The 16,056-nt window shown below is 60.7% G+C and overlaps 2 protein-coding genes across 2 annotated transcripts in view; one reads left to right on the top strand and one right to left on the bottom strand.

Moving 5' to 3' along the window:
- The window catches only part of TMEM129 (transmembrane protein 129, E3 ubiquitin ligase), a 7,389-nt gene extending 5,494 nt beyond the window's left edge, over positions 1-1,895 (bottom strand). The window contains exon 1 of the mRNA XM_008706176.2: positions 1,320-1,895. Within this exon, the coding sequence (XP_008704398.2) occupies positions 1,320-1,524 (205 nt within the window). The 5' untranslated portion in view covers positions 1,525-1,895. The remainder of the gene's footprint in view (positions 1-1,319) is intronic.
- Positions 1,896-2,090: 195 nt separating this feature from the next.
- On the top strand, positions 2,091-13,839 carry TACC3 (transforming acidic coiled-coil containing protein 3). The gene is made up of 16 exons (XM_040625395.1): positions 2,091-2,199; positions 4,037-4,199; positions 4,345-4,487; positions 5,335-6,282; positions 7,022-7,097; positions 7,290-7,425; positions 9,124-9,176; positions 9,502-9,605; positions 9,946-10,033; positions 10,189-10,293; positions 11,010-11,086; positions 11,165-11,208; positions 11,768-11,928; positions 12,987-13,093; positions 13,210-13,330; positions 13,626-13,839. The coding sequence occupies exons 2-16, from the start codon at positions 4,038-4,040 to the stop codon at positions 13,689-13,691; spliced, it is 2,391 nt and encodes a 796-aa protein (XP_040481329.1). The 5' UTR covers positions 2,091-2,199; position 4,037; the 3' UTR covers positions 13,692-13,839.
- Positions 13,840-16,056: the final 2,217 nt, after the last annotated feature.

Genomic DNA, 16,056 nt, shown 5'->3' with positions numbered 1-16,056 from the left:
AACATGCATACAAAGTTTCAAAGCTTTTCAAAACAAGTTCAATAGGAAGAGAAAGACCCCAGAACTGATCACAGGCCAAGTTCTTTCACCTCCATGTCACTGAGCTCCCTAAGTTCTGGTTTCTCTGTCCATTTGTAGCATGGTGACGGCCCAGCCGCTCGCAGGCTTATAGGAAGGGTGTGGCTAAAGGGATTTCAGAAAGCTGTGGGGACCCTTAGTTCCCACGGCAGAAACCCAACCCATGGCCCTCTTGGGAGCCCAAATTCTGAGCCGCACTTTCCTCATCTGAGGAATCAGCTAATTGGCATCCCTGCCTCACAGGAGCGCTGGGGCCTCAGGCTGAGAAAGCCCCATAGTTACCCCAACCACAGGCAAAGAGACCACTTGACCAAGGAGACCACCAGACTGCCACCAAGGCCCTGTGTCCATCTTAGCATGGGCGGGAAGCCCTCCTGCACATGCCTGGCCTCAGCCCAGCCCCTCCACACCTGGCCCAGAATGCTGCGCCTGCTGAAAGCCGGAAACTCCTGGAAACTCCTGAGTCCATGAGCCACAGACCGGGCCCCCAGCAGCCACCTGCCCTTCCAGACCTGCTTCCGCTCTGTATCCTCCAGAGAACCCACACATACACACATCTAGTACCCCGCTTTCCAGCCAGTCCCCTGTCCAACCAGCCGACAAATCAGCCTCTCAGAGGCCAGAGAGCACCTGGGTCTCCGCCCAGGCCAACCCCTGGGCCACCTGTGAGTATCCTGCGCCTGCCACACAAACACGCCCCCCCAACTTCTGCATCTGCAACACCCCCATAGGGTTACCCATCTCTGCCTCCTTTCCCACACCCACCTTCCAAAGCCTGGGACAAGGCCACCTGCTCTCCCAGGTCCTTCCACCTTCCTGTTAGAATCAGTTAACTCATGCCCCTCTCCTGGGAACTGCCCGCACGAAATGACTCACGACCTGCCCCAGCTGGGCGAAGCATCACCCCCCTTGCCTGCCCCCCAATATTCTAAGCCTTCATTTCTGCCACCTGAAAGCGGCCACGTGCCGCCAGCACCTTCCTCTCCGCTCTCGGGAGCCGCGGACGCGAGAGACCCGACTCAGAGCGCACGGGCTGTTGGTCCACAGCCGCGGCTCTCGGGGTCAGCGACTCTCCTGAGCTCGCAGCGACCGGGGGTCCGCGCGCCCTCCCCAGACTCTTCTCCACCTCTGGGGTCCCGGAACTCGGCCGCGAGCCCGAGGGGCCACTTCCGCCCACCAAGGAGGACACAGGCCGGTGCCCCGCCCCGAGGACCCTCTGGGGGAGGGTCCGGCCTGCTCACCGAGCGGCAGCAGCGAGTGGCACAGCAGCGTGGCAGACGTGCGGCGCAGGTGGTAGGGCACAAAGGCGGCGTCCTCGCTGCCCAGCCAGCCCGACAGCAGGTTCTGCACCGTGAGCCCGGCCGAGTGGAACTCGGTGGGCGTGAACACGAAGCACACGGCGAACACCAGGTAGGCCAGCGTGAAGGTGACCTCCGGGCTGTCCATCGCGCTGCCGCCGCCGCCAGGAAGCCGTCCGGGAGAGGCCCGCAGCCCCCGACGGAAAACAGACGCGAGATTTCCGAGCCGGTGGGCTACGGCAGGTGGGCGCCAGGCGGGCGCTGGGCGCTCTGGGAGATGGTGTCTCCGCCCGCGGGGCCTTCTGGGAGATGGGATCCCGTCGGCAGGCCGGCGTGGGGCGCGCTGGGAGACGTCACATCGACGCAGGGCACCCTGGGAAACGGAGTTGCCTTGCCTCGCACACAGCTAGAAGCGGTGAAACCGCCACAGTCCCCGCGAGGGTTCGGCTCCATCTCGCGACCTGTATTGGGGGCGGCGCTGCAGCTGGTCCCATTTTACAACTGGGAAAACTGAGACCCGGGCCAATGGCTCTTCGGCCCTGGCCTTTCCGCGTAGCCCAGTCGCGTCCGCCGCAGGGCCCGCCCCTCTGCAGGCTCGGGGGGACGGGGATTCCGACGGCTTCCGGTGCCCAGCCCGCCCCTCCCCCCGGAAGCGGAGCCGCCGGCGCCCGGGAGGCGTGGCCGCGGCGCCCCGTGCGTCCCGCCCCCGGCCGCGCGCTGATTGGCCGCGCGCGCCAACCGTCGGTATTTGAATCGGCAGCGGGCGGACGGTCTCCCGGACTCGGCGCCTCCCGCTCCCTCGGCTTCGCGTGGCAGCCGGCAGGTAGGCGGTGGCGGCGGCAGGGTCCCGGGCTCGGGGCTCCATCCCCACCTCCTCTCCGGGCCCCGCGCCCCGGCTCCCGACCCCCGCGGCAGCTGGGCGGCGCCCGGCCCTCACGGGCCCTCCTCCCTCCGCCGCTTCTCCCGAGGCTCCGGGGTGAACCGTCTGCACAGCGCCCCTGCTCCCTGGGGCCCACCCCGCCGGCCTTTGCTGCCGCCCTTCCAGCCCGTGGGCGGAGACGCCCGGGGGGCTCCTACCTTACCGCTTCTTCCTCGGTCTCCTTTGTCGGTCTCCAGGAGGTTGGTGTGTCAGGGTCCCTCGCGGCCCGGTCCGCTGGCCTCCCCTCGCCGTCCCCTTGTGACCTCGTCCAGCCTCAGACACCACCTGTATCCGCACCTTGCAAGGGTGCGCCTCCCACCTTTAAGGCCACCGGCTCGCCCCCGCCCACCTTGGGCCCGATCCCCAGCCCCTCCCGGCTCTGCGGCGCCGCGCCTCCCTCCCCGAGGGGTAGCTTCTCGCTGCTTTCTCCACGCCCCACCTGCAAGCGGTCGCTGACCCAGCTGCACCAGCTCTCCCGGTCTTGCTGATTCTCCCCAGCTGCTCGGCGCAGCTCCGCCCCGTCCCCCTCGCCCCCGGACCTGGACCTCCGCTCGCTGGGCTGTCTGGCCTGGGAGTGTCTGCTTGGGAGCCTTCTCCCCATTGTCAGTGGAAGCCCGACCTGACAGAGACTGCCACAGCTGTTCTTCCACCTTCCTCAGGCCAGGGACTGCCAGAAAGGTGTCCTCCAGGCCCCCCTCCTCATGTATCCCACAGCCATCCCACCCCCTTCCTGTTTTACCCAGCTGTTCACATCAAAAATCTAGAAGTCACCTTCAGTTTCTCTCCCCCTTCCAGATGCCTTGTGGGCCCGCTGGCCAAGCCAGGGCTGCTCACTCCACCCCTGGCTGGCTGCAGGACCGTCTGACTCCCCACTTCCCTCCTGCTCTTCCTCGGCCTCCACACACAGGGCCCCACCCCCATACCTTCCAGAGCATCTTGTTACCCAGACTTGCCTCTTTCCAGGGCATCCTTGCTCCCTCTGCCCCCGCCCCCCCCCCCCGGGCCTTGCTCTTCAAGCTGCAGCCTCCAGCACCCCACCACCAGCAAATATCTGTGATGTCCCCATGGACAGGCCCTCTGGTGACTCCTGGGTTGGGAATGGCATGCTGGTGACCATCATGAGGACCTTGGGAAGGGAGAGTGGGGACTGTTCTAGAACCTGCTGGGTCTCAGTGGAGGTCACTGGTGTCTATTTCTAGACGCGAAACCTCAGTGTAGAAGCTCAACTCCCCACCAAGTAATTTTGCATCTTGCTAGTTGCTGCCTCGTGCAGCTCTTCCTCTGGGCCTAGGCCCTCACAGTGCCCCTGCGTGCTCCCCATCTCCCAGCCTGTGACAGAAGAGCAAGCCACAGCACCTTTCTCTTTTTCTTGCTCTTGGCTAACTTGGCAGCCTCCTCCAGCTGTGCTGTGACCTCAGCACCGTCAGCAGAGGCCTGAGGGGAGACCTGGGCTTTCTAACAGGCCAGCACCCTTGTCTCCTGACCTTTACCCACTAAGTTCAAATTGTTCTGAACCTGATTCTTTTTCCTTGTCCTGTGGGCTAAAGGCCCTTATGGCTCTTTGTCTGGGAGGTGGCAGCTCCCCTGAAACAGGATGAGGACTGCCTGGCAGAGAAGGTGCTGCCTGAGATGTGACCCACCTGTGCAGGAAGGGGACATCTGCCCTGCGAGGCCAGCCCCTTGCCCTGGCCATTCATCCAGACTGCACAGTCCTCATACTGATGCAGACTGTCTTTTCCAGAATGAGTCTGCAGATCTACAATGATGAAAACGTCACTGGTGACAAAAGTGCAGAAAACTGTGAGTTCCTGTTTTCACCACCGGAACTTACCGGAAGACTATCTGTTCTTCGTCTGTCACAGAAAGAAAATGTGCCACCCAAGAGTGTACTCAAAGCTATGAAAGTAAGCACACCGTGTAAACCTACCGTGTGTCACGCATTAGGTCACCCTGGGACTTGCTTTCCCGGGGACTTGCGGAAGTGGGCAGGGCGCTGCCACTATAGTGGTTGAAGACTTGAATTCTTGAACAGTTCTCCTCCTCCAACAGGTGACTTTTCAGACTCCTCTGCGAGACCCCCAGACGCACCGAATAGTAAGTCCTAGCATGAGCAGCAAGCTCGAGGCTCCTTTTGCTCTGGAGGACACTGTTGGCATAGAAAACTCTCCTCAAAACCAGACCCAGAAAGAGAAGTAAGTGTTGCTGCTTGATGTACTGCCATTTGTGACCTCTCCAGTGGACACGGCAGGAAAATTCTGTTTTGTTGTTAGTCAGATCTGGTCAAGCTCCTCCTGGTTCCGCTCTGAGCTCCTGCAGTGTGTTGCCGGCATGCTCACGTCAGAAGCCACTTGTTAGTAGAAAAGCAGATAATGAGATGTGTAGAATAAGTGTGTTTTTCTGTTTAAGACTTTATTTATTTGTAAAGAGAGTGCGGGGGGGGGGCAGAGGGAGAAAGAGAATCTCACTCTCATGACCCTGAGAGAGTCAGACGCCCAACTGACTGAGCCACCTAGGTGCCCCGAAAAAGTTTGTTTTATGTCCTACTCCTTTACTGTGCATTTGCTGACACATTGGCCTGGCTTTTGTTTCTCTAATTTCATGAAATGTCTGAGCACATCTCCGGGGAAGGTCACTCTGTGATTATTTCTTTTTTCATACCCATCGGGGTCTCCTCTCTGTTTGCAAGTCAGCCTTGAGTGTTCCCAAGGGCTGTCAATCTTGCCTTTTTCTTCAATGAAGACCTTGAGCTTCTTGTGCCCCTGACTATGGAGCTGGTGGTCCCCAACTGAGAGGAAAACAGGCAAGAAGAGAAAGCCTCGACTGTGGTAACTTGTCACATTTCTGCTCTCAGAAGCCTGCGTGACCGAGTTGGCCCACCGGCTTCGATTTACGAGGATGTACTTGTGAAAGTTGATCCTAACAAGAGGGTTCACTGAACGTTCTTTTTTTTGTGTTTTTAGCTAATGTTTTCTCACAGGTTAAGTTCTAATTAAAAAGCTAACAAGTTCCTTAGTGTTAACTAAGTTTGTTTCTAAAAAGCCAACAGTTCACCAAGGAAGTTGACACCAAAATGACCAATGGAATTCTCCAGAAACCAACGGTGGCCAATGCCAGCCCCCCTCCAGCAGCTGTGAGACCAGCCTCTGAAGATAGGCAGCATTCCAGTGGGCCCACCTCAGCTTACCTGGCCAGCCTGGATCCCCCAAGCTCTCCCCAGATGCCAGAAAGTCTTGAAAATCAAGTGGCTTCTCTAGGACGAACATCTGTGAGCCCCGAGCAAGCCTTGGAGGAAAGCGTTCATCCTTATTTCTTAGAGAAAAGTGTTACCTCCACCTCGGAAATCCTAGAAGACCCTTCCCAGATGGCTCCCCAAGACCAAACGGAAGACCCTCCCAGAGCCGCCAGAGAAAGCTCAAACCAGGTCCCTGCTTCCTCAGCCAGGGCTACTTTGCCCCCTGGTACTCACCTCACAGGAGCACATGGAGAAGGGCCCTTCACAGACCTGCCTGGCGAGGCCCTGGCTGGCCCTGAAGACCCCTCTGGTCCTGGGAACACCATCCTGGTCAGCCCTCTGAAGGCTGGAGGGGTCATGTCCCCAAGTCCTCAGAAGGAAGAAGCTGATGGTCAGAGGGCCACGTCTTGGAGCAGCGGGCCCATAGGGCTAGAATTTGATTTCTCTGACAAGGCCACCAGCAAGACATTGCCCCCTCCAGGGGAAATGGGGAAGAGATCCAGCCTTAAACCTCCCTCTAGGATGTCAGAGGCAAGGCAGGAAAAGACCCCCGAGGAGGCAGATAAGGGACCCGTTCCCCTTCCCCGGGGGTCTTACAACCTGGACTGGAACCAGCTGGATGACCCAAACTTTAACCCATTTGAAGGTGGAGGAGTGGCCCAGTCATCAGAATGGCCCCAGAGCGGGCCAGCCGGGCCTGTGGCCAAGGAGCCATCTGCTGGTCCCAAGGCCTCAGGGCACTTGTGTCCGAGCCCGTGAGTACTTGGTGGTGGCGGTGGGGTAGCTGCTCAGCACATGCATGCTGGAGGACCCCAGGCCAGAGAAGGGCCCTTGGGGCACACACGGGCTGCGGGAGGCAGCTGCCGGTCCTGGATCCCAAGACTGAGGAGGGAGCACACAGCAGTGCCCTGTTCCAGCCCCTCCATGGGGCAGGGGCTGTGCTTATGCTTTCTAAGAGCACAGTCTATAAAAAGCCTGGAAATTGAGAAAGATCTCTAGCAAATTTTGTCTGCAATTCCAAAGCCAGTGGAGCAGCTCTCAGCACTTGCTGTGGCGCTCTCTGGGGATGGCTGCTTCGTGGCCACCGCGTGCTGGGTCTTTTGAGAAGCTTAGCCAGAGCCCAGACACCCGGCACTTGTATGGGTAGCTTTCTGGTGGGATGTGTGGGGGCTGCCCCTCAGCACACGTGCACACTGATGGTACCATAGGCCGCCTCCCCGCTACTGGCCTGGCCCAGCACCCAGTGACCCTCCCTCCAGCATGTTTGCCAGCGTCCTGGTAAAATAGGACAAATGAATCCTTGGGGTTTGCTCTCTGAGCTGAAACCGCCTGAGAGCTCCCTGCCGAGTCCCCCTGGGAAGCTCGTGATTCTTGGGCAGTTGAGGTGGGTGGGCTGGGGACTCCAGCACAGCCCCTGACCTTCCGGGTGAGTGTTCACAGAGCAGGAGAATGCTCAGTGCTGGGGCGCAGGCCCTGCTGATCCTGTCTCTTCAGGCAGGTATCTTCAGCCTCCACGGATGACACGCCTGTGGGGCAGACCGCTGCCAGGACCCTGGGCGCAGCAGGCGAGGTATGGGCGCGAGCTCACCCCATGCTGGCGTCCTGCACGCACGCGGGCAGAGGGCGGCCAGTGGAGACCGGGTGGGACACGGCGCGGCACCCCAGCTCCCCCACCCCATCTTGACAAGACTAGGTGAGGCACAGGTCCCACACAGGACCTTCAACCTCACGAGATGCCCAGACTGAGCTGCCCTTCTTCCAGGAAGAAGCTGCAGACTGTGCAGTTCTGTCCGCTCCCACAAGTGGCCCGGGCGAAGAGCCAGCGCGCCCCACTCCTCCACGGGGCCCAGAGCCTGCCTCAGAGCCAGAGGAGGAGCACTTCCGAGACCCAGCTGAGGGTACGTTGTCCCTGGGTCACTTGTCTGTCCCCGCCGACAGGTTGATGTCCTGTGAGTCCCCGTGTTCAGTGGCGTTTTTTGGGAGACTGTTCAACAGGCAGCTTTGTTCCCTGACATGAAGCGGCACACACACAGGCTTCTGGACACTTTCAGGATGTACCCCCGATGTAAAGGGTTTCTAGGACCGGAAATCAGACGCCGGAAAGTGGCTCTGTGCAAACACACAGGCTGCAGGGACCTTGTTGATTGGTGGAGAAATCCTGTTGGAATGGCGAGTCCAGGTGGAGAACACGCAGCTCTGACCCTCAGCACGGGGGTGGGGGGTTGTCCGGACTCTGAGGGGCTTTCAGGAAGACTCTAGGGTGGATTGCCTTAAGAGAGAGAAGGCAATTTGACGGGGTCTGGATCTCGCTTACTTAATCCACAGGCAGAGAGGAGACCGGATACGGAGCACAGGGTTGGTGGCGGGATGATCCCAGGGACCCCAGAGTCACGTGGGGGTCTCGGGTCTGGTTTCTCTCACTGAACGTCAGGTTTTCAAGGGTCCTCCACCTTGTAGTGCGTGTCGCCGCTTCGTTCCTTTCCCGGCCGAGTAGCGAGCGTGCCACCGTGCAGATGGACCACAACTGGTGTTTCCGTTCACCAGCTGATGGATGTCTGGGTTTGCTCGCTAAGACTGCCACGAACATTTGTGTGCATGTGTCTGTGTGGACGTGAGTGTTCCATTTGTCTTGGGCATAAACCTAGAAGGGAAGTTCCGGGTCACGCGGTAACTCTGGGTGACACTGAGGAACCGCCAGCTTGCTCTCCAAAGCGGCTGCACCACGTCACGATCCCACGATCCCACGATCCCACGACAGCTGTGTTTGAGGCTCCCGCTCTCTCCACGGCCTAGCAGCCCCCTGGGGGCCTCTGTGACTTCGATTCCAGCCTCCAGCCGTGGCAGGGGCGGCGGGGGGCGCCCCCTCCGTGGATTCTGATCTGCGTCTCCCTGGTGACAAGAGTCCTTTCATGCACCTTTCACACCTGCAGAATGTCTGCTCGGGTCCTCTGTCCTGCTGTTTGATTCTAATTGCCCTTTTATTGCTGAGTTGTAAGGGTTTCCAGTCTGTCCTTTAGGTAAGGATTTCTTACATGGAAGGAATCGTCCCGGGCTTTCTCTCTCCCGGTGGTGTCTTTTGAAGCACAGGTGTTAACCCCAAAGTTCTTTCTTTTGTTTTTTGTGCTTTTGGTGTGAAGTCTAAGAAATTCTTGTCAAATGCGATACCACAAGGATTTTCCGTTACATTTTCTAAAACCTTAATAGTTCTTATGTTTGGGTTTTTGATTCATTTTCAGCTAATTTTTGTACATGATGTGAGCTACCCTTAGGTCTTCTTAAGTAAACTTGATATTGTCTGGAGTTCAAGGACTGTCTAGAGTCGTTTTGAACAGTCACTCTTAGCCCGGCGATTCGTTCCCTTAGGACACTTTGGGTGGTTGTGCCTGGAGAGCTGCTGCTCCGCTCCCAGCAGCTCACAGGACAGCACCACAAGGTGACCTGGCCCCTGGTGTCATTAGTGTGAGGCTAAAACCCCTGCTCTAAGGTACAGAATTGTTGGCCCCTGGTTGGCCCTGCCTGAGTGCCGCGGGGCCAGAAGCAGGGGCTGCCGTCCACCGCATGCGGGTCAACGACAGCGCGGACACTCTCCCTCTCAGTTCTAGGCACAGGAGCCGAGGTGGATTATCTGGAGCAATTCGGGAGTTCCTCGGTGAGTACCTGCGCCATCATGGCAGTCTTTTTCAAAGTACGCTTCTCCAAGGGGGCTCATTCTAGAACAGCCCAAGCCAGCATCCCACCTCCAAAATCATAATGGTCATACTCACGCACCAGTGGTGTCTGTGCTGTGACGGGCATCTGGGGCTCCCAGGGCCCCTTCCCCAGCCGCACCTGTGGCCGCGTGGTGCCCATCTCGAGCTCCCATGCAGAGGGGAGCTGGAGAGCCACTGCTCTATGCTGGGGTCTCCCAGGCCAGCCCTCAGGGCCATCGCCCGTTGGGGAGGACGGTGAACCGGCTGACTCATCCACCCCTTCAGTTTAAGGGGTCAGCCCTAAGGAAGCAGTCCTTGTACCTCAAGTTTGACCCGCTCCTGAAGGACAGCCCTCAGAGACCGCTGCCTGTGGCTCTGCAGACCAGCAGGTATGCCTCCCTCTGATTGTGGAGCTTAGTGCAGGCGGGCAGGCTGGCGGTGGCCATCGACCAGAGATTTCTAGACTAAACGGGGATACTCATGACTCCGCCTTGGAAAAGTAGACTTCGGTGGAGCTCTCTAGAGCCTTTCAGGTACAGGAGTGACTGTGGGTCAGATCCGGCCCTTGCCTGTCCTTCTAAGGAAGGCTCTGTGGGCACACGTGGCTGGGTGGCGGCTCATGCCACAGTGACAGAGCCACAAGGCGGAGTTGAGCAGTTGTAACAGAGACTGTTCTCCTCTGGCCTTTGGGGGAAATGGGTGCATTTACCTTCTGTTTTGTGGTATCAGTGCGCAGGACGTGGCCGAGCCTTCCTCAGGAAGCCTGCCCGAGGCGAAGCTAGTGGAACTTGACTTCCTAGGAGCCCCAGACCCTCCCGTAAGTGTTCCTTCCCTTGTGATGCAAAGACACGTCTGGTTATGGGCCTGACTTCATTCTGGGGGGTGCAGAGCCACTCCTTGGCACAGGGGGCCAGGGGGGCTCACTGTGCCGCACTGGAAGTACCTGGTCTCTGAGGGCTTGTCACCCCACAGGTGCTAGACCCCCGTCCCTGTGTCTTTGGGTCTGGGGCTCCACCACTGCCCGTGGGGTCCATCGTGGACGTGCTGCAGTATAGCCAGAAGGACATGGACACAGCGGTGAGGACGGGGTGCGGAGAGGTTGGGTTTCCAGCATGGTGCAGTGCCCACGGCTGCTGGGGTAGCCGGCTCTGAGCACCAGCTTTCCTCGTGTGGCTGCAGGGAGAATGTAGACTTCCACTTACTGGTTTCCTAGCCCAGTGTTTCCAGCCAGCATCTCACAGAGAAGCTGCTTACACACCGAGGGGCTCGGGCATCCTCCACGGGCACTGCTCCAGCCACCCCAGGGGTCATAAAGCAGGAACACCATCCCCCGGGCAGTGTTTGGCCCAGCCCCTCTTGGGAGGCCTGTGCGCTGGACCTGGGCTGCCTCCACCGGCTGCTAAGTCCTGCCTTGGTCTCAGTGCCCCATGGCCACCTGTCCTGCTCAGAGCTGGCCCAGGAGCTCACATAGTCAGGCCCCCCTCCTCTGCGGGCCGCTCTCCCCACCTTGCCTATGGCAGTTCCCCCACCCACCTGCATGTAGACGTGGTTCCTGGGGCCAGCGGGACCCCTGTGCGTGCCTGTCCACCAGGGGAACCCGTAGTATCTGACAGATGACGCCCCAGGCACCCATGTGCTCTTCCTGGGCCCCCGCTGGCCCCACCACCGCCAGGGAGGCACAGGTCCTTGGCCGGACTGGGGCTCCTCACGGCCATTCCCCCGACTCGCACGTTGCCCCAGAGACCCCAGGCGTGAGGGGCACCCAGCGCCTGCGTGCCATGTGGTTTGTGCAGGTGGAGGCCGTACGTGAGGAGAACACGTTGCTGAGGAGCAGGTGTGAGGCGCTCCACGCCAAGAACCTGGAAATGGGGTAAGGCCTGCGGCGTGCTCCGGGCAACTCAGGTTTGCCTGCCGCAGGTGGTCACGGGCACATCCGTTCTCCCCACAGGAAGATAATGGACGGGTTTGAGGGGATCGTGTACCAGGCGATGGGTGAGTGCTGGCGGCCACGGGCTTCTCTGTGGTGGAGCAGCCGAGGCCGGTGAGGGAGCATCTGGCAGTCGGGGCCTGCTGGTGCTGTGGGGCTGATGCTTGTTGGCCCCAGAATTGGCCAGACCCTGGGTGGGCATCCGGGGACCCTCCCCTGGTCACTGTATCCAGGGTCTGGCCCCCGCACCTCCAGGGGTCTACAAGTCCAGTGTGGCCTCTGGGTGTTGGTGCTGGCCATGTCAGGCAGGGCTCGGAGTGAGTACCAGTCCTCACCCTGGGCAAAGCCTCAAGCTCCCGGAGGCCCCTGCCCTGCGGACCGGGCCTCGTGTCCCTGTGGGGCCCTAGGTTCCTGTCCCCCCACCCGGGGCTGGCTCTGGGGCCCCCCCAGGCTCTGTTCTGGAAGATCACATTGGACGGGGGCCCCATCGCCCGGCCCTTAGCGGGACCCGGGGGGCTGCCTCCTCTTCTCCATCACTGTGCATCTCCTGCCTCCCGGGTGCTGTCGTCTGGGAGGCCAGCATGCAGGATGCTCTGATCCCAAGCGCTGCTTTCTCTTCTCAAGAGGAGGCCCAGAAACAGAAGGAACTTGCAAAAGCGGAGATCCAGAAGGTTCTGAAGGAAAAAGACCAACTGACTGCAGACCTGAGCTCCATGGAAAAGTCTTTCTCTGACCTCTTCAAGCGGTTTGAGAAACAGAAGGAGGTGATCGAGGGCTACCGCATGGTAGGTGGTGCTGAGCGGGCCAATGCCTGTCCTCCCGCATGGGGTCCCCAGGGGGTTGTGGTCAGCCACGGAGCCAGCCTGCGCCGTGTCCTCACCTTGCTGAGGGCCAGAAGCTGCTTGCTCGCCAGGAAGATAACGCAAGTGGCACCTGGCTGCACCTTCCCCTCGCTGCCGGGCCCGCGGTCGGGGGAGGTTACTGTTTGTCCAGGGACGTGAGCAGAGGGGCCGTGGGGCCCAGACAGGAGATGGAGCCACGGCAGGCCAAGCAGGTGCCTAGGCTTGCAGTGGGCGTCGAGGAGCTAGTGGCTGCCTTCTGGAGGAGGGCCTGGGCCACTCAGACCTCAGGGCTGCCTGGCGTGGGTGGGTACATTCTGGGCATGCAGCCAGGCAGGGCTCCCCATGCGGCCGAGGGGGGAGTTCCTCTGCAAGGGGAGTTGCCCGAAAGAGCTGGTCCCTTCCCAGAGGGCATTGGGAGGCACACTCGTGGCACGCAGCGACCACACACACAGTTGCTGAGACGAGCTTGGGTGGGGGCAGGGGGCCCAGAAGATGCCACCTGATGTGTGGAAGACGGAAGCAAAAGGGCAAAGCTGAAAGGTGGGGCCTGTTGCTGTGAGGGGCAAGGGCTCAAGGGGCCTCAGCCTCCAGCCTTCCCCCTGCCCACGCCCCTCCCTACACCCCTGCCTCTCCACTGTCGGCTTTGTCAGGGCCTGAAGCCAGACGCAGGACTCTGCTGCAAGGCTGTGCCTGCGCAGCCCTCAGGTTGATGGCATGGTCGTGTGACCACGGGTGCTCTCCCGAGGTCAACCACGCCTGCCAGAAGCCTGGGGGCCGCAGCAGCCGTGAGGGGCCAGGGGGCCGTTCGGGCACCCAGGGTGGGGGGGATGGTGCTGAGGCCTGCAGCTGTGTCCATGTGGCTTCTTCATTGGAGCTGCTGTTCTGTTAACATCCCGGAGACCTCTGGTGGTAGACCCATCCACACCTGACGGAAAAGCCAGGCCTGGTGGGCTCCGACAGTGGCATACTGCTAGCAGTTCACGTCTGCTCGTTCTTCAAAGAATGAAGAATCGCTGAAGAAGTGCGTGGAGGAGTACATAGCGAGGATTGAGAAGGAAGGCCAGCGGTACCAGGCCCTGAAGGCCCACGCGGAGGAGAAGCTCCAGCTGTGAGTGTGGGTGGGAGGGACCCAGCGCTCCTGGGAACGGGGGGAGCAACGTCTAGCAAGCCTGGGGAGGGAGACGCCCCAGTCCCTGACCTCTCTGCCCCGTCCTGTGTCCCCAGGGCCAGCGAGGAGATCGCCCAGGTGCGCAGCAAGGCCCAAGCGGAGGCCTTGGCCTTCCAGGCCAGCCTGAGGAAGGAACAGATGCGCATCCATTCGCTGGAGAAGACAGTCGAGCAAAAGGTGGGTGCACAGGACCCCCGGTGCCTGGGGGGAGGGGAGGAGCCCCCCCGCCAGGGACCTGCCCTGTAGCAGGTGCTGTCGGACAGTACCTTGTAGGAGGGCCCGTGGCCTGCTCCCGGGCTGCCACTTCTGAGAATTGCGCAATACCCGGGGATTCGGGGCCCCCGGCCGGCTCAGTCGGAAGAGCATGAGACTCTTTGATCTCGGGGTTGTGAGTTCGAGCCCCACGTGGGATGTAGAGATTACTTAAAAATAAAATATTCAGAAAAACAGAGATTTGACTTTTCTCCTTCAGACTAAGGAAAATGAGGAACTGACCCGAATCTGTGATGACCTCATCTCCAAGATGGAGAAGATCTGACACAACGGCCCCCCACCCCTTCTGTGTGTCTGTCTGTGTGTCTGTCTGTGGAAGGTTTCGTGTTCTTTCTCCTCTCTTGACCTCTTGTTTTTAAACTAGACTCCTTTAAAAAGAAGAGTAAATAAAGTTTTCCTTTGGTTCGAGTGTTCAGGTTGCTCTGGTTGTGACTGCAGTGCGGGTTTCTGGCTTCGGCCAGAGGCTGACCTGGCCACTGCTGCTGTGACCCTTGCACCTCGTGGTCACCCAGGGGGCGCCAGCCCTGCCTTCCACGGCCACGCGGTCCCCGGCTGGGGGAGTTGGCCTGTGTCCCTTGGAGGGTCTGTGGTCCCCGCATGGCCGCGGCGAACAAACACCTACGGTGGTGTCGAACCGTCCTTGAGGATGGTGTGGGCCTCACGCGATCCGCTGGCAGCGGGGTTCCCCAGCCAGACCCCACAGCTGCCCGGGCCGACTCTGAGATGGAGCTCCTCGAAGCGGTCCGATGCCTGCACCGGGTGTCTCTCCGCGGCAGCCTGACCAGAGCGGGCGTCTCCGCAGTCAGGGCTCTCACAGCGGGTGCTCTGTCGGCGACCCCTCAGTGGCTGTTGGGAACACAGCCGGAGGAGGGGCCTGCCATACACACTTGCTGGACCCTCGGGCCTGCCGAGCTTGGTCCTTCCCTCCATCTGCTCACTAACCGCATGGTACTGGGGGTGCGGACCAGGAGGGAGCACTTGCAGGGCGAAGGTGAACCTCTGGGACAGCTGTTTTCTGAACTAGGCAGAAGCGAGGCCCACAGGGACACCAGGGGACTCCGGCCCCTGGACACTGGTCTCCAAGGCTCTGATACAGGACCTAGTGCCCTGGAGGCTTGTCCTCACAGTGTGACCCCTGGGTTCATCCAGGCGACGTGGAACTTTTCAGTGCCTGACGCAATTGGTCCGGCCAGGCTGAGACCCCACACTTGGAGCCCGTTCCCAGGTGATGCCTGTGGCGCTGCCAGGCTCAGAACTCACTGTCCTCAGGCAGCAGGCAAAGGGCACAGGCGAGGAAAAAAGCACCTGGACAGGGGGAAGGAGAGGCTGGCGTCCAGGCCTAAGGAGAAATGGCCAGCAAAAGGGAGCGGGGGGACCCAGCATGGAACCCCAAGCCACGGCCTGCCCAGTTAGGAGACCTCTGAGCACCCCAATGCTGCCACACTCAGCTGGGACCCAAGCTGGCAACTGTCCTTCAGGACAGACCTAGGGGTGAGCAGCAGTGCCCTACCAGCTACCACCAGAGGGCTCTGCCAGCCACGGGCACAGGGGGCAGAGTGGGAGGTGACTGTGGGACCAGCCAACAGGGCATCCAGGACCCCATACGTGGAGGGCATGTCTATTCTCAGAGCATTTGAAGGAATGTGACTGGTGCCGGGACAAGGGCCAGGCTGGGAGCAGGAACCGAGGGGCCACCCAGGCTCCAGACCTCCAGCCTGTCCCCTGCTGCCTTCATGACCCTCCTGTCTCCTGTCCCACAGTGTCTCCCATCCCGGGGGCACCTCCTATCGGGCCTCTTCTCTAGATGGCCGCCAGGGCGTTCCTGTGCTCTTGCCCCTCTCCCAGGCCCAGCGGTGGAGCCCAAGCCCCGGGCAGGGTCTCCGGGATGCTGCCCTCCAGCCATCAGCTCTCTGCTATAAAGCCACTTCGAGGGGCCTCCTGGACACCCCCAAACCAGGTGTGTCTGGGGGCCCTGGAGTTTAGGAACCACCCTCACTAGCCCTGCCCAGGCCCCCTGGAAACAAGGCCTACACAGAAGTGTCCCTCCCACGCAGAGGCCATCCCTCGCTGCTCCCTGGCAGGCAGGCCTGACCGCCCTCACTGACCCACGGCCTGCTCTGCTCCCGAGGCCTGTGATCTCTCGGTGCCACTGGCCCCGCCCCCCCGCCCATTCTCCTGCGTGGGGTCCGGTTTAGGGGCACTTGGCCCCTAGAAGGCACCTCCCTAAGTGCAGGCCTGGCTGTCCCGGGTTGGAGTGTCGCCTGCTGCACCAGGCCCTGGGCACCTGCCGGCAGAGGGTGCGGGCAAGGAGCGCGACACCACCCACGCCTGCCCAGCCCCAGGTCCTGCCCCTTGGAAGCAGGGCTCTGGGTCCCTGTTGCCATGCTGACTCCTTCCCCAGAATGACTCGGGCTCTTACTCTCGCCATACAGTCCCCCCCCCACCCTACCCCAAACCTTCCTTCACTGGCACCCCATCTACCGCCCCCACCTCACCCCTCCCCTGCGCAGAAATCCCCATCGCACTCTCGGACAGGTGCTCCGCAGCTCACCCCCACCCAAGAGCCAAAGGTCACTGGCAGGGAAGAGGCCGGCAGGGCGCAGGGGATGGGGATGGCAGGGGAACCGGGG

This window comes from Ursus maritimus, unplaced genomic scaffold (genome assembly GCF_017311325.1).
Source record: "Ursus maritimus isolate PB19 unplaced genomic scaffold, ASM1731132v1 scaffold_8, whole genome shotgun sequence".
Lineage (NCBI taxonomy): Eukaryota > Metazoa > Chordata > Mammalia > Carnivora > Ursidae > Ursus > Ursus maritimus.
This window is presented reverse-complemented; position numbering and strand designations above follow the sequence as displayed.

Coding starts and splice junctions, on each gene's coding strand:
- TACC3 (XM_040625395.1), top strand. CDS start 4,038: ATGAGTCTGCAGATCTACAATGATGAAAACGTCACTGGTGACAAAAGT. Junction 4,488..5,334: donor AACCAGACCCAGAAAGAGAA/GTAAGTGTTGCT, acceptor GTTTCTAAAAAG/CCAACAGTTCACCAAGGAAG. Junction 6,283..7,021: donor GGGCACTTGTGTCCGAGCCC/GTGAGTACTTGG, acceptor CTGTCTCTTCAG/GCAGGTATCTTCAGCCTCCA.